At 44.7% G+C, this 14525-nt stretch overlaps 2 protein-coding genes across 2 annotated transcripts; both read right to left on the reverse strand.

Annotated features, from left to right (window-relative positions):
- Positions 1 to 765: 765 nt before the first annotated feature.
- Positions 766 to 7465, reverse strand: ZAR1 (zygote arrest 1). The gene is made up of 4 exons (XM_006872669.1): positions 6557 to 7465; positions 3380 to 3472; positions 3223 to 3297; positions 766 to 909 (listed from the first exon to the last, which is right to left on the reverse strand). The coding sequence occupies exons 1-4, from the start codon at positions 7463 to 7465 to the stop codon at positions 766 to 768; spliced, it is 1221 nt and encodes a 406-aa protein (XP_006872731.1).
- Positions 7466 to 8710: 1245 nt separating this feature from the next.
- On the reverse strand, positions 8711 to 14525 carry SLC10A4 (solute carrier family 10, member 4). The gene is made up of 3 exons (XM_006872670.1): positions 13930 to 14525; positions 12935 to 13145; positions 8711 to 9223 (listed from the first exon to the last, which is right to left on the reverse strand). The coding sequence occupies exons 1-3, from the start codon at positions 14523 to 14525 to the stop codon at positions 8711 to 8713; spliced, it is 1320 nt and encodes a 439-aa protein (XP_006872732.1).

The following is a 14525-nucleotide window of genomic DNA, read 5'->3' on the forward strand; positions in this document are numbered from 1 at the left end:
TCAAACGCAGTTTTATAGATGTGGTTTTTCTTTAAAATAGGAAGTTACCACCTAAAGTACATTTGACAGGTTTGCTACAGGAAGCTGCCCTTCACCATCCTATTACCATCCTCATTTGACTTCATAATCAGTTTTCTGCATGAGGTCGATTTACAATGATCCCCAGCCCCCCAAATCGTTTACCCATTAAGCCATGCTTTCCATATACAGGAAGCCACCACTTATACCAAGCCAGCTACTCAGTTTGCTTGGAGTTACCACACAACACACAACGGGCTCCACCTCATCAAGGAATAGCTGCTCCACCATCCCTAGAGGATAAATACCAATTCTAACGTCAGGAAACTTAGTGTCCATCCACTACATCTCTCTAAGCTCTAACCCTACTAAGAAGACTTAAATAATAAACCTCATGCCTAGGAACCCTCAAAGTTGTTTTTCAAGTTACTGTAACAAGCTCAACAAGAGCCCAGCACACACTGTATGCCATGAACCAATGTGGAAAATTGAAGGTGAAACCAGTAAAGTCACAGCCTCATTGTTTGCACAAAGCAAGCACTCCTTAAACTTTATTTTTGAAAACATTAAGATTTTAAGCAATTTTTAAATTGTGTTGCAATACTTTTATTTGAAGTCTTCGTCAAAATACACTGCCTTTCATCAAGTATTTGGAGAAGGGGGAAGTAGAGAAGGAGAAGGGACATGGAGAAAAGCCCACTGGTCTGCCCCACAAGACACGTTCAGCAGGACCATGGTTACACTTGCTTAAATGATATATTTGAAGCTGAAAGTGCTATCACAGGAGAGGCGTTTGCCTTTGCATCTCCCACACAAATCTTGTCGATGGGGCCTTTTAGGGTCAACGTGCCGAAGTTTTACTGGGCAGGAACATCGAGTCTGGTTACAACTCTGAAAAATCAAAGTAGAAATACACACAGAAGATAACTTTTAAAGTCCTTGGAACTCACCAAGGGGTTTATTTATTTTCGAATCCATTCAAATATTTACTGAATGTGCTGTAAACAAGGCCGTTTATCTTGTTTTATCTGCCTACATCCCTAGCTAGCAATGATAGCCTTAAGAATTTGCTGTTAAGTCAGTTCTAACTCATAGCGACCCCTCCCATAGGGCTTCCAAGGAGCAGCTGGTGGATTTAAACCACAAACCTTGTGGTTAGCAGTCCAGTGTTTACCCTACAGCACCACAGCAGGGCTCTAGCATTAAGAATTTTTGTTACTAAGTGCCTTTGAGTCAGTTGTGACTCATAGCAACCCTGTATAGGAGCAGTTGGTGGATTTGAACCTATCTTGAGTTCACAGTCCAATGCTTATCCCATAGTGCCACACCAGGAGTCCACATTAAGAATGTTGTTAAGTGACTTTGAGTCAGTTCCGACTCATAGCAATCCTGTATAGTGTTTCCGAGGCTGTAAATCTTTACGGGAGTAGAAAGCCTCATCTTTCTCAGAGGAACAGCTAGTAGTTTCGAACTGCTGACCTTGAGATTAGCAGCCCGGCTCGTAACCATTACACTACATTAAGAAAAGAAGGTGCTTAACTCTATGGTGTCATGTCTAAGTAGCAGTAGAGGTTAAGTGCTTGGCTGCTAATATTACAAAGGTTGTTGGGTTAATGGGCATCTCTGAAGAAAGGGCTGGTGATTCACCTTCAAACACTCAGCCACTGAAAAGCCTATAGAGCACAGTTCTGACACATATGTGTTTACCACGATTCTGAAATGACCTGATGGCAAGCTGGTGAGTTAGCCGTGATGCCATAATGCATAAGATTCCATTCTGAACTGTAACATCTCTTTAGAAGTCTAGAATTTTCTAAGAGGAAATATCTTCCACACCAAAAGAGTCGAGAATAAAGAAGTCGGGGGAGGAGGATTCTGAAATGAAAGGAAGCTAAGGTGTGAGGACTAGTGCCAAGGAGTAAGTCTCAGGTAGACCTGTCATCACTGGCTGCCTGACATAGCCCCTTCTCCTGCTAAGTACCCTTAAGATGAGACAGCCCGGCAGGGCAGTAAACACCAAGCCAAGAGCAGAGTGGTTACCGTACCCTGCTTTAGAACCTACCTTCCTATTTCTGCTGTGACCTAAAACTCTGAACAGTTTCTCATACTTTCTTTCCACCCACCCTGTGGTGTTAATACTCCGGTATTTAACTCAAGCAAGAGCCAGCACTGTACAGCACCAGTATTCCGGGCCTTGCTAGCTGCACAACAAACATCTCTTCTTTCATGTTAGAAGATCATTGAAGTCATAGTGCAATGCTTGCTGTTGTTAAGTGCCATTGAGTCAGTTCCGACTCATAGTGACCCTGTAATAGGATTATCCAAGGAGCAGCTGGCAAGTTTAAACTGTTGACCTTGTGGTCCAGGGCTTTATCCCACAGTGACACACCAGACTTAGTGTGGCACTGTGGGACAAAGCAATTATCTTACCAGTTATCCCCGTCACCCAATTCCCACATAAAGCTGAGCAAACAGCTTACATTTACTTTATAACAAACTGTCCTGCTTTTAGGAGCTCTCAGGCAAGACTGAAACTTTAAAACCTGTGCTCATCTCTGACTTTGTATATTAAGGGCCATGTGGAATATATTCATGCTATCAGACCTGTTGTCATTTGTTCAGAAGATTATAGCATCCTTACTTGCACAAACACACACACACACAAAAAAAATCCAAAAAACCTGTGTTTATTATCTAAATACTTGAGGTTGGGTATGTACTTCATAAACCCAAATCAAACCCACTGCCACTGAGTCCGATTCCAACTCACAGCGACCACGTAGGGCTTCCAAGACTATAGATCTCTAGCCTCATCTTTCTCCCAGCAACATCAGGGCTTCATAAGAAGCACTTGGAGAAAAGGCCACCTTTTCTTGTTAGTAGAAAGACATTCTAGTTTTCAGATTGCTTTCTCACGTGAAACCACAAGTAGCAAGTACAACAAGCATTCTTCCACATTACAAGTGAGGTAGCAGTCTCAGAAGAGTTAACTTGACCAGGATGTGCAAGGGCAGAAAGAAACTAATAAAACACCTAGCCCCAGTTTCCCAGTGGAATATAATTCTAGAATATTATTCTAAAAACTGATAATAAAAATTAAAGTTATCTGGGAACCTAGCTGCTTTAGATAGTACATTCAGAAAACCTAAACCTAAACCCTACCACTACAAAATTTAGGCCCAGTATGATTAACATTTATTTTACTTGGCAGGTGATATCTTCCACTCTGTAAGGGTTATAAGACTTCTGACAACTTCTGCAAAACTGCTTGAAGTAAACCTGTAAAGAGAAAAAAACAACAACAAACATACAGCAAAAGTCCTTTTGGTCAAGAAGATGCCACTGACCAGGGCTTTCTTACCTTGTTCGTGCCCTGTACACACCACACATACGCACTTTCCCATCGGATGTTGCAGTCCTTGCAATGGTAATAGCCATACTTCTGCTCTAAGAACTGAACAAAATATGAGTGTTTAACCAGGGCAGTTGAATTTTCCTTCATTGCAGAATCTGGGAAGGATCTGATATTTAACACTGGCAACTTCCTTTCAGATCATGGCAGAAAAAAACAGTAGCATCTAGTTTAGATAAAGTTCTACAGTAATTAAATGAATTAAATGGCTTAGCCAAACAAGTAAACATGGATCTAAAAATGTTTATATACCAGCTTAACATGGTTCGTAAGACAGGAGGACAAACAACTATAGAGGTGTTTTCCCTCAGATGGGGAGAAGAGAAGGCAAACATCCAAGATTCTCTGATGCTTGAAATCCTTAGGGAGGCCTCTTCTCCACAGGATGGAGTCTGATCTTCAAGCTTACACATAAGGGAAGTGGTTATTGAACGGAAGAAAATCAGACTGCAGCATAAGCTATTTTCAATACATGCTCAAGATTTCAAATACTCTCATACTTCTGACATGTTATCAAGAAAGGACCTTCATTGACATCATGCTTGATAAGTGGAGGGTCAGCGAAAAAGAGGAAGCCCCTTAACAAGATGGATTGACACAGCGGCAGCAGCAATGGCTTCAAACGTAACAACTGTGAGGATGGCACAGAACCAGGCAGTGTTTCATTCTGTTGTTGTGCATGCATGGGCTTACTACGAGTTGGAATCACCACCACTACCCACCCTGCTAGTGAGGCCAGTAGTAGGTCAGTGGCAGAATCCTCATCTTCCATGTTAGGTACCGGGGTTTGACTCTTACAAGGCACCTCAAAAGCAGTCACCACATATCTGTCAGTGGAGGCTTGTGTGCTGTGGGTACTGTGATGCTGAAAAGTTTTTAGTGGAGTTTCCAGACTAACAAACCAGAAGAAAGTCCTAGCAATCTATTCCCCAAAAATTTGTCAATGAAAACCCTATGATCAGAATAACTTGATCACATAGAAGGAGCTCCAGTAGTGTAGTGATTATGAGTTGGTCTGCTCACCTCAAGATCAGCAGTTCGAAACTACCAGCTGTTCTGGTGGAGAAAAGATGAGTCTTTCTGCTCCTGAAAAGATTTCCAGCCTAGGAAACCCCATGCAGGGTTGCTATGAGTCAGAGCTGATTCCTTGGCTCACCATCACCACCACCAGCAGCAGCATTGTGCATAGAGTACCCATTAGTCAAGTAGACTAGAGGGCATCTACTAACCCTTGCTAAATTTCCAGCAAACAGAAGTGCTACGAATCAAAGTAGTACATAAGTCACATTTGGGAGTAATTCATATTAAATGTAAACTAAATGGTAGTGTAGTGAGCTCATCATGGTTATAAATCGGGCTGTGAACCTTAAAGTCAGCAGTTCGAAACTACCAGCTGTTCCGCGGTAGAAAGATGAGGCTTTCTGCTCGCATAGAGATTTACAGCCTCAGAAACCCTGGGCAGGGTTGCTATGAGTTGGAAGTGACTCCACAGCACATCACCACCACCAAATAACGGTGCAGACTCCCGGTGTGGCACTGTAGGTTAATGCGCTGAACTGAAAAGTAGGCACCAGCCACCAGAAATACTATATAAGGTTGCTAGGGGTTAGAATCATCTCCACAGCAATTATTAACAATAACAAAAAATGGTGGTGCCATAGGATGAGCACTGGACTGCCAGCCATAACATTGACAGTTCAAACCCACTAGTCACTGCATGGTAGAAAGATGTTTTCTGTTCCTGTACAGATTTACAGCCTTGGAACTCCTATACAGGACTGCTATGATTCAGAACCAACTTGATAGCAGTGGTTTCCAAGTGCTATCACTATATTCTTACGCTTCCCATATAAGTCACAAACAAGTGTCTTGGGAGTTAGGCCTTCACAACTGAAGAAAAACACTTTAGGTTCTCACAGGTGAGCAAACTAGAACCTAGGAAGGCTGGGGCTCAGCTACCAACACAGAGTTTCTCAATTCACTCCCAATGGCTGTGTTTCTGAGCAACAAAGTGCTCCTCCTGGCCTCATGCCTTCCTTCCCACCTCTCCTGGGTTATAATGGTTCTCTGTGGGTTAATGCACTGGACCGAAAGAAAGGTCGGCGGTTCAAACTCACCAGCCACGGCTTGGAAACCCTATACAGGGTCACTATGAGTCAAGACTAACTCCATGGCACTTTGCATAACCTGGCACTTTACCCTAGTAGTGTAGTGAGTAAGGTTTGGACTGCTAACCACAATCTGCCAGCGGTTTCACGGGAGAAAGATGAGACTTTCTGCTCCCATAAAGATTTACAATCTGTGACATTTGAAATCTGTGAGTCCTAACCAACTCAATGCCACACAACCACCACCACCAGGATAAGCACTGCTAACCACAATGTCTGTGGTTCAAACCCACCAGGCACTCCTCTGAAACCATACACCGGGTCGCTGATGTGTCAGAACTGACTTAACATCACAATTGCAGGCATCCCTGGTCCTTTGGGATGCAGCTAGCATGAACGGAACTCCCAAGCCTGCTACTCTCTTAGGCAGCAATAGGGAACAGCCAAATGCTCTGGTAGCACTAAGTTTCTGTTGGGGCTTTTCAAATGCTTCCGGTGTAATGATCAGCTTGAACGACGCAGGTAAGAGCTGGCGATACTGCAGAGCTGAAGACAATTCCCCAAATCAACTGTTAGGACCTTTGAGGAAATAGAAGTGGGATCTGGAGAATCCACTCTCCTGCTAAGGTAGTCTCCTTCTATGTGAATACCCATCCTATTTCATACAAAAGCCGAATGAAGAGAGAGAGGACTATTGGCTTAAAGTCACGGTTTTATAGTGCCTATATGCGCCGAATAAAAATGTGAAAAAGTCTGCTCCTAGCCAGCGGTGCACGTACGGAGTCAGTGTTTTATAATCGCTGCAAAACAGAACCAAGCTGCACTCAAGTCAAAGCGAGTTTAAAGACAACACCTGCGACTAGCAATGGGGCGGCCTAAGGAACCTTAGCACCTCCTATCGGCGGCGCAGCCATAAGGGGCTGGGGCTGGAGGGCAAAGCCAGGAACCAGGAGACCCAGCGGCTCCCACCCCACCCTCGGGGCCTCCCCCACCTCGGGTTGCCCCAGCCCGGCCTCACCTGGAAGCGCAGGCGCTCCCTGCGCGCCTCGGGGCTCGGCGGCGGCGACGACCTGTCTTTCGCGACGGTTGTGTCCTCGGCCCTCCTGGGCTGCTCGGGGCTGCTCTGGGCCGCGTCGCCTCCCCGGTCCTCTCGAGCCGGCGCTCCGGCGCCGTCGGCAGGCTGCTCCCAGCTCGCCTGCACCGCGGCCTGTGCCTCATCGTCGTCCTTCTCGGACTGTGGCCAGAGGAGCGCCTTCCTCGCCGACGTCCCGGCCTGCTCTGAGCTTTCGAACCGCGAGGACAGCCCCTGCTCTCCCTCTAGCGCCCCGGCCTTCGGTTGGCCGGCTCCCGCCGCCGCAGCCTCGGCCCCCTCCAGGAAGGTGGTGAGGCGGCGAGAGACCACGGGGGAATACACGGCAACCGTGCGCGGGAAGCGCACGGGCCGCGGGGCGACGCTCGACGGGCTACCTACCTCCGGGCCCCGGTGGGAAGCTTGTGGAGAGGCCGAGGGGCCGGGATCGCGGGTCCGACGCAGCAGCGTGCGCCGCCCCAGCGAGCACTGCACCGAGGCGTCGCGGCGCGGGTTCACTTGCACACCCACGTCTCGGCTGCTGGCTCTGCGGGGCCGCGGAACGAAACCCGGGCTCACCTGGGACAGGAGGGCCATGAGCTGTGCCCGCTGGTAGTTGTCGAAGTATTCGGCGGCCATCAGCTGCCCGTAGCCGGGGAAAGCCGCCGAGGCCACCCTCGCGGAAGAGGAGGAGGAAGACGAGGAGGCGGGAAGGTAGCCCCTGCTACGGTGGCGCCAGCCGCCTCCTCCCGCCGGGGCCTTGCCCTTGGCGCCCGGCGGGTAGGGGTAGGAGTACGAGTAGGGGGCGCATGCAGGATACACGTAGCCGTCCAGCACTTCGTCCCCTGGGGCAGCCATAGGCGCAGCCGCAGCCGCTCCCACCAGCTGCGCCCTAAGTAGGCGGTTTTGCGGGGGCGGCCACGAAGGCGTGAACGACCCTCAGCCCAGAGGCAGCTGGTCTCGCAGCGTTGGGCGCTGGCCTGTGTCCCTGCTGAGGGGGAGTCGTCCCTCAGCAACCCTTTCGACGTGGAAGGCTTCAGCCCCAGAGGCCGGCCCGAAGACCGTCAGTGGGCCAGGAAAGACGGCTTTCTTTCCCCCGAGAACCTGACTTATTAGGGAAGTCGTCTGAGCGCACGCGCGCCTGGATTAGCTGCACCAGGTGGTCCCCAGCCCCGGATCGCTCCAGGTGTCTGCACCGTCGGGGAAGCTGAGTGGGTGCCTTTGGGTGAGTGAATCGGAAAACGACGGTTTGGGGTATTGCTGTGGGTCTGTGAGCTCAGATTTCAGGTTATAGTGTATCTTCCAGCTGCCCTTTGAAAGCCTTCCGGTAAGGGCACGGGGAAGCATTCTAGGGCATCCATATCTAGGCTAATTGTTGTCTCCCCAGGCACATCTCCCCACCCCGACCCAGATGGTTACTAGCTTCACCTTGGGTGACAGCTATAGCTCTCCTCCAGGGATAGTAATTCTAGAAAGTTTACTAATTGAACTATACTCCAACAGGTAGTTGATTTGGGGTGTATTTACATAAATGCTGAAAACCAAATTAGTCCCCACTTCGAAAGAAAATGCTTGGTCTACTGGCATAAATGTGGTTGTTTATAAGTACATAAAGACATGAATATCATTTTTCTCTGGTTTGATACAGGCTTGACAATAAGATTGCTATATCTCATTGTTTAATTAACCTGTTGGGAGATATCTCTGAATACAGGTCAAAATCCACATCGTCAGGTTATAAATTGAGCAGAATACACTTTTGTACAATTACATTAAGCTCCATTATGCTTTACAAATATAGACTGTTTTTACTCATATAAGATAATGCGCCAAAATTCTACATTTCCAACACCTTGTGTTCTTATATGTCACATATTAGAAAGAATCATAGAAATTGTTAATGGTGAAAACTAAAAGGCAGTTAACTAACTCAAACTTCACTTTAATGGTTGTATGATGCCATTATCTGTAATTTGTGGAAACGCTTGGTTAATACACCAGTGCAATCGACAATGGTTACATGTATGATAATGCAAACCAATTTTATATAAAACATATACATATCACAGATCATAAATATGAAGTTCCTTTGTGTCTCTGTGTTTAGAGAGATGTCTGGGTGGTCTCCATCATTATTAAATTATCTGTGTTCACTGTGCCATAGGAAGTGTCTGCCATTTCCTCTTCTTTTAATTTCTTATAAGAAATATCTGTGTCTTCATCTTCATCTAAAGGATCACGCTTGTGCAGTATTTCACTTCCATACATTTTATATATTAAGACAAAAATCCCTGCTTCTGCAGACTGGAAAAGGGCATAAAGCAATGGGAACATGTACATACTTCCTATGAAACGTGGTGGGAAGGCCAGTTTTAGAATGGCAGTGCAAAGTTGCACATTCTGACTGCCTGTTTCCAAACACACAGTCCTTTTGCAGTTGGGTGGAAGATGGAAGAGAGTAGCTAAACCATAGCCGGAGGCGTAGCCTGCTAAAGGCATAAAAATTGCTATCACATAAACAGCTGCGGGGATACTTGCCAACAGTTCAGGTCCTAACATAGTGCCGGTCATTATGAAAAGAACCACCAGAGTCACTAGCAGAGACCACAGGGAAACCTAGTAAAAGAAAACGGATAGACAAGCTGTCAATAGTAAGATCGTTCAAAAGGAATTTAGCTAAGAGAATCATAGTGTCATAGAAAATTATAGTGTCTTGGAAGAAGAGATCACACAAAATGGAGATGTGCACCCTAAAATGTTTCTACAAGAGTATTTCTGAAAATACCCTCAAGAGGCCTCCAGGTCTGTCCAATGGCTTTGATTGTTAGGAGACTCTAATTACTGTAAATGACAATTTGCCATTTACAACCTGTCTTGGGTATGGCCTCAGGAGTAACATGAAACACTATGTCTTTTCAAAAACAGCTCCTCAGGAGTTTTTTTTTAAAGTTATTGAGAGGAATGTTCACTATTCTCCAGACAGATTTATCCTGGGACTCAGTCTCCTTCATGGAACTTTGTGTTGGATTCCTGACCGTTGTGAGGAGGGTATGTTAATATGTGAAGGTGCTTTCTAAAATAAGAACAGTCAGAATCAAACCCAATATCCCAGGAATTTTCTGGTGAATACACAAGAGGACTTTTGCTTTCCCTGAACAGGACCCCACATTTTCCATAGATACTTGTTTTGGTTTTACACATGAAGGGTGTACTTGCTATTCAGTTTTATGAAACATGGTGTGTGATATTTTCATCTTCAAAATACTTTATAGTGCAGAGGATAGTTGGCAATATTGAAATACTTGCCGTATCTTAGATTTTATAAGAGAAAGAATGTAAATGTGAGATGTGAGAAATTCTTTGCAGTTTTACAAACCCTCCTCTTTTTTCATCTGTTAGTAAGAAACCTCCCACCCATAAATTTCTGGTGATGCTTGTTATCTTAAGTGTTGTCAAGTCAGTTCTGACTCCTAGAGACCCTGTATAGGGTTTCCAAGGAGCAGCTGGTGAGTTTGAACTGCTGACCTTGCGGTCCAGTGCTTATCCTACAGTGCCACTATTCTAAGAGGTGAACTTCAGATACAGTACAACTGAGTCTGTATAAAACCCTGTGTCACTGAGGTACTGACTGGCACTCTTCACGTATTCAAATAAACAAACTGGCTGTGGAAAGCATTCTGGTGAATACATTGGAATGCATTTGATTGGTAGTTAACTTGGTTCTTAAAATGAGGGAGGGTAGGAGGGATTAAGACAGATCAAGAGAAAGTGTTGCTTCTGATCCTCTCGTTATGTGCTTTATGGGAGAAAGATGTGGCAGGCTGCTTCTGTGAAGCTTGTTGTGGTTGTTACGTGATTTAAAAGGTAACTCTGAGGAAGAATTTGTTGGCAGTAGCAGCGGATTCAGTCATTTCCAAGTGAAGGCAAATTTACACAACATTAAAGGGCAAATACTAGTTGTCCATTACTATGACATTTTACCCTGAGAACTGTCTACATTTTAAATCATTTGGGTGAACATTGATATTGAATGTCCATTTTAAAGTGCTATGAACCATATTTTAGTAGTAATAATGTTCTTTTAAAGGAATAAGAATAGTCTCACCTTAAACTAAAACTCAGCCAAACTTTCTGAATAATATTTTATTATTTTGTTTTGTTTTTTGAATCTTAGTGGGTGTGGCATAGAATTCTTAAGATCTTATAGTAAATGTAATCACATTCATAGTATTACCCTAATGATTAAGTTTAGTAAGTTCTTTAATGTATGTTGTTGTTAGTGTTGTTGAGTCAGTTCCGACCCATAGCGACCCTGTATAGGATTTCTGAGGAGCGGCTGGTAAGCTTGAACTGACAACCTTGTGATTCAAACGGCCTTTTCAGCCCAGCACATTAACCCACAGTGCCACACTATAGGTACATCTATATACTCATTTCCATCAAGTTGATTCTGCCACATAGTGACCCTATGTGTGACAGAGTACAACTGCCCTATAGGATCACTGCCCATAGAATTTTCAAGGCTGTAATCTTTACAGGAGTCCTGGTGTGTCACTGTAGGATAAACACTGGACTGCTAAACTCAAAGTCAGCAGTTCAAATCCACCAACCACTCCTTGGAAGCCCCATACAGAGTAGCTGTGAGTCAGAACAGACTTGATGCCTCTTAACAACAACAACAACGTATATTATATTAAGAATATATATGTTGATTATAGAGAGCTCTGGTAGCATAGTGGTTATGAGTCACACTGCTAACCTTAATTTAAGGTCTGTGGTTTGAAACTATCAGTAGTTCTGCGAGAGAAAGATGAGGCTTTCTGCTCCTGTAAAACTTTACAGCCTCGGGAACCCTGTGCAGAGTCACTGTAAGTCAGAACCAATTCCTTGGCACACCACCACCACCATATTGATTATAAAATAGGATTTTTTAAAATTCAAGACTGGATATAAATGTGTGTGTGCCTAACACTGTGGGCTGGTGCGTCAGACTGCAAAGTTGTTTAGAAACCCTATAGAGGGTCGCTATGGGTTGGAATCGACTTGAAGGCACTTAACAACAGCAACAACTTATGTATATATGTATATGTATATACTTATTGTTGTTAAGTGTTATCAAGTAGATTCTGATTCATAGTGACCCTGTATAGGTTTCCAAGGAGCAGCTGGTGGATTTGAACCGCTGACCTTATGGTTCAAACCGACCTTGCAATCTAGTGCTTATCCTACAGCGCCCCTCCAGGATTCCATATATATTAATATATAAGGCTCTCTATTTTCATATTAATAAAAGTTAGCCATTCTGTATAATAAAATTACTTTGGGCAATTAATTAGTATAAGTGAAACAAAAAGATTATATCTTACTAAATCTATATAGCAGGTATATTGGAGTGGTTGTTTTTCTCGTCATTTGTCTTAAAGACTTGTATTTTATAATAATTAGGCATAAACTTTATTTCACTAATTTCCTAAGATAGGAATCCTGTTGATGACTTAATTTTACAACTATTTCTGAGTTCTCAAAAATTTAATTTGCAAATACTTACAATGTTTCTCTATTAGGGACTCTCTACTGCTATAGAAATGCCAGTTTTTGAAAATAAAGTAGCATTGAAGATATTACAGAAAGTAATATAAATCCTATATGCTATCACTAGTATTAGATACAAATCACATAGAACTCTAATGGGAAAGAAACACACACCCATATATTTAGTAGTGGCGATATTACCTGCATCATTTGTCCATGACCCATTTTACTTTATGTTCTGAGACAAATATTTTGTGTATTCTCCCTGATTGCCACAAGTTAACTTTTCAATTATGTTAGCCTTCTTAGTGTCCAGATTTAATTTTAGAAAGTTAATATATTATTTCTAAACCACCTTATGACAGGGTTTCTCAGAATTAGAATTTTACTTTTGAAGATCCAGTAATGTATTTCTAAAATCCTGTACAAGTTCTATTAAAATAATTTCATTTAATCTGCCTTGATTTTTTTTTTTTTTAATAATACAGTTTGTTAGTGGAAACTGTGTTGCCATTGAACAGCATTGCTGTCTTCCTCCCCTCTGCAGTTATCTATTCCTCCCCCAAAGTATTGGTTGTTTTCTTAATGCTATTTTTAATCAAGCTGTGTCTTAATTAAAGTACCATTTTAAGAATTCAAAAAAGGTGGAGCTATCTTTGCTGCATAAATTTATTTTTAAAGATTATCCACCCAAGCCCTGGCAAAGCCCCTTCCCTCCTTCGCACTTTACCTATGAGTCAGAGACCTCAAAGACTCTAAGAGAGACAGAGTATGGCAATGAGACAGTAACTTTACCTTCACAATGTAGTCAGCCACGCGATTGTATTTGTAGCGAATGAAGACACCCAACCCAATAGGGATGAGGGTGCTGCACAGAGTCAGGGTCACTGCTCCTAGGGGTAGTAGTTGCACAAGAGGAGTGTTGATCCAAGCACGGCTGTAGATCCACAGGCACAGGGGCATCAAGACCAGGGCCAGGAGTGTGGAGGAGATGGTCATGATGATGCTGCAGAAGGGATAAGGAGCAGAAGTCAGGACTGGACTGAGCCCATAAGCCAGCCAAGCGTTTTGTTTTTTTGTTTTTACCATTGGGTGAAGAGGGGTAAGGAGAAGACTGCAGATTCCTGGGATTAAAGTCTGGGGAGGACTTAATTCATTGGAAGGCAGAAGGGAGTAAGTGGCAAGAGAGCACAGTCTAAACCCAATTGAAACAATAAACCTAAGGCAGGAGAAAAATATTACCTCATGGCTGCTGCCCCTTGACTGTTCAGTGGCTACTGAGCTGATTATGGTCTGGATGATTCTGAGGGCAAGGAACAATTTTTCTTTTTAAAAATTCTCCAGACCACCCTTGAATGTTAGACATGTTAGAGCTACTGAGCACTGCTTGTTGGATTGATTTGTGTTATTCTCTCATCAGATGACTTTCTTTATTGGGGCCAATAACTCTATTATGCGTTTTCATTTCCTGTTAGTCCTAGCTTCAGATTTCCCCAATTCCTTTGTCTTCCAGCGGCCAAAGGCCTGTGCGACTGTCCAACACTTAGGGAGGTAGATGCGCTGAAAGGCCCAGATCCTCATAACAGCTCAATCTGTGTCTATATCTTTCCCCCTGCAACTTGTCAGCATCTCTCTTTTCTTCTAACGCCCCAGCATCAATGTTGCCTTCACTTTCTTCTTCCATCTTGCATGCCTCATTTCACCCACCTCTACTGCTGCTCTCTTTAGGCTTGGTCTGTGAGCCAGACTGGCTAGGATGAGAAAGATGGCTAAAGAACCGAGATCCGTACCTGAGGTTCATGTCACCGTCAACCAGCAGGGACATGAGGTTGGAGAGATTTCCGCCAGGGCAGCAGCCGCACAGGAGCACAGCCACAGCGGCCACCTCGTCCAGCTTGAAGACGAGGGCCAGCAGGAAGGCCAGCAGCGGCAGGAAACCGAACTGGCAGAGTGCGGCCAGCAGCGCGCCCACTGGCCGGCGTATGTGCGCCCCAAAGTGGTTCACGTCGACTGTGCAGCCCAAACCCAGCATGGTAATGCACAGGGCGGCGCCCACAAACACGTTCAGCCCATGGTTGAGCGGAGTGTCCCAGAAAGGGGTGTCATGAGAAGCCCAGAGCTGAGGGAATGAGGACGGTCCCTGGCTCGCCGCACCACCTGCGAAGCTACTGGTAGTAGGCTCCGGGTTCGGAGTAGGACTGGAGCTGAAGCTGATGCTCGAACCTGGCCCGAGACTCAGCCCAGGGTTAGGACTAGCGCTGGATGCATGATCGAGGTGGAAGTCCAGGCCCGGGCTCAGACTGCTGGCATTCGGGGACAAGGTGTAGTTGTCCATCTGCAGAGAGGAGGGCTGAAAGAACCGGGTTACATTGTCGTTGCCGTCCAT

The sequence above is a fragment of the Chrysochloris asiatica genome, unplaced genomic scaffold (genome assembly GCF_000296735.1).
Source record: "Chrysochloris asiatica unplaced genomic scaffold, ChrAsi1.0 scaffold00209, whole genome shotgun sequence".
NCBI classification, from domain to species: domain Eukaryota; kingdom Metazoa; phylum Chordata; class Mammalia; order Afrosoricida; family Chrysochloridae; genus Chrysochloris; species Chrysochloris asiatica.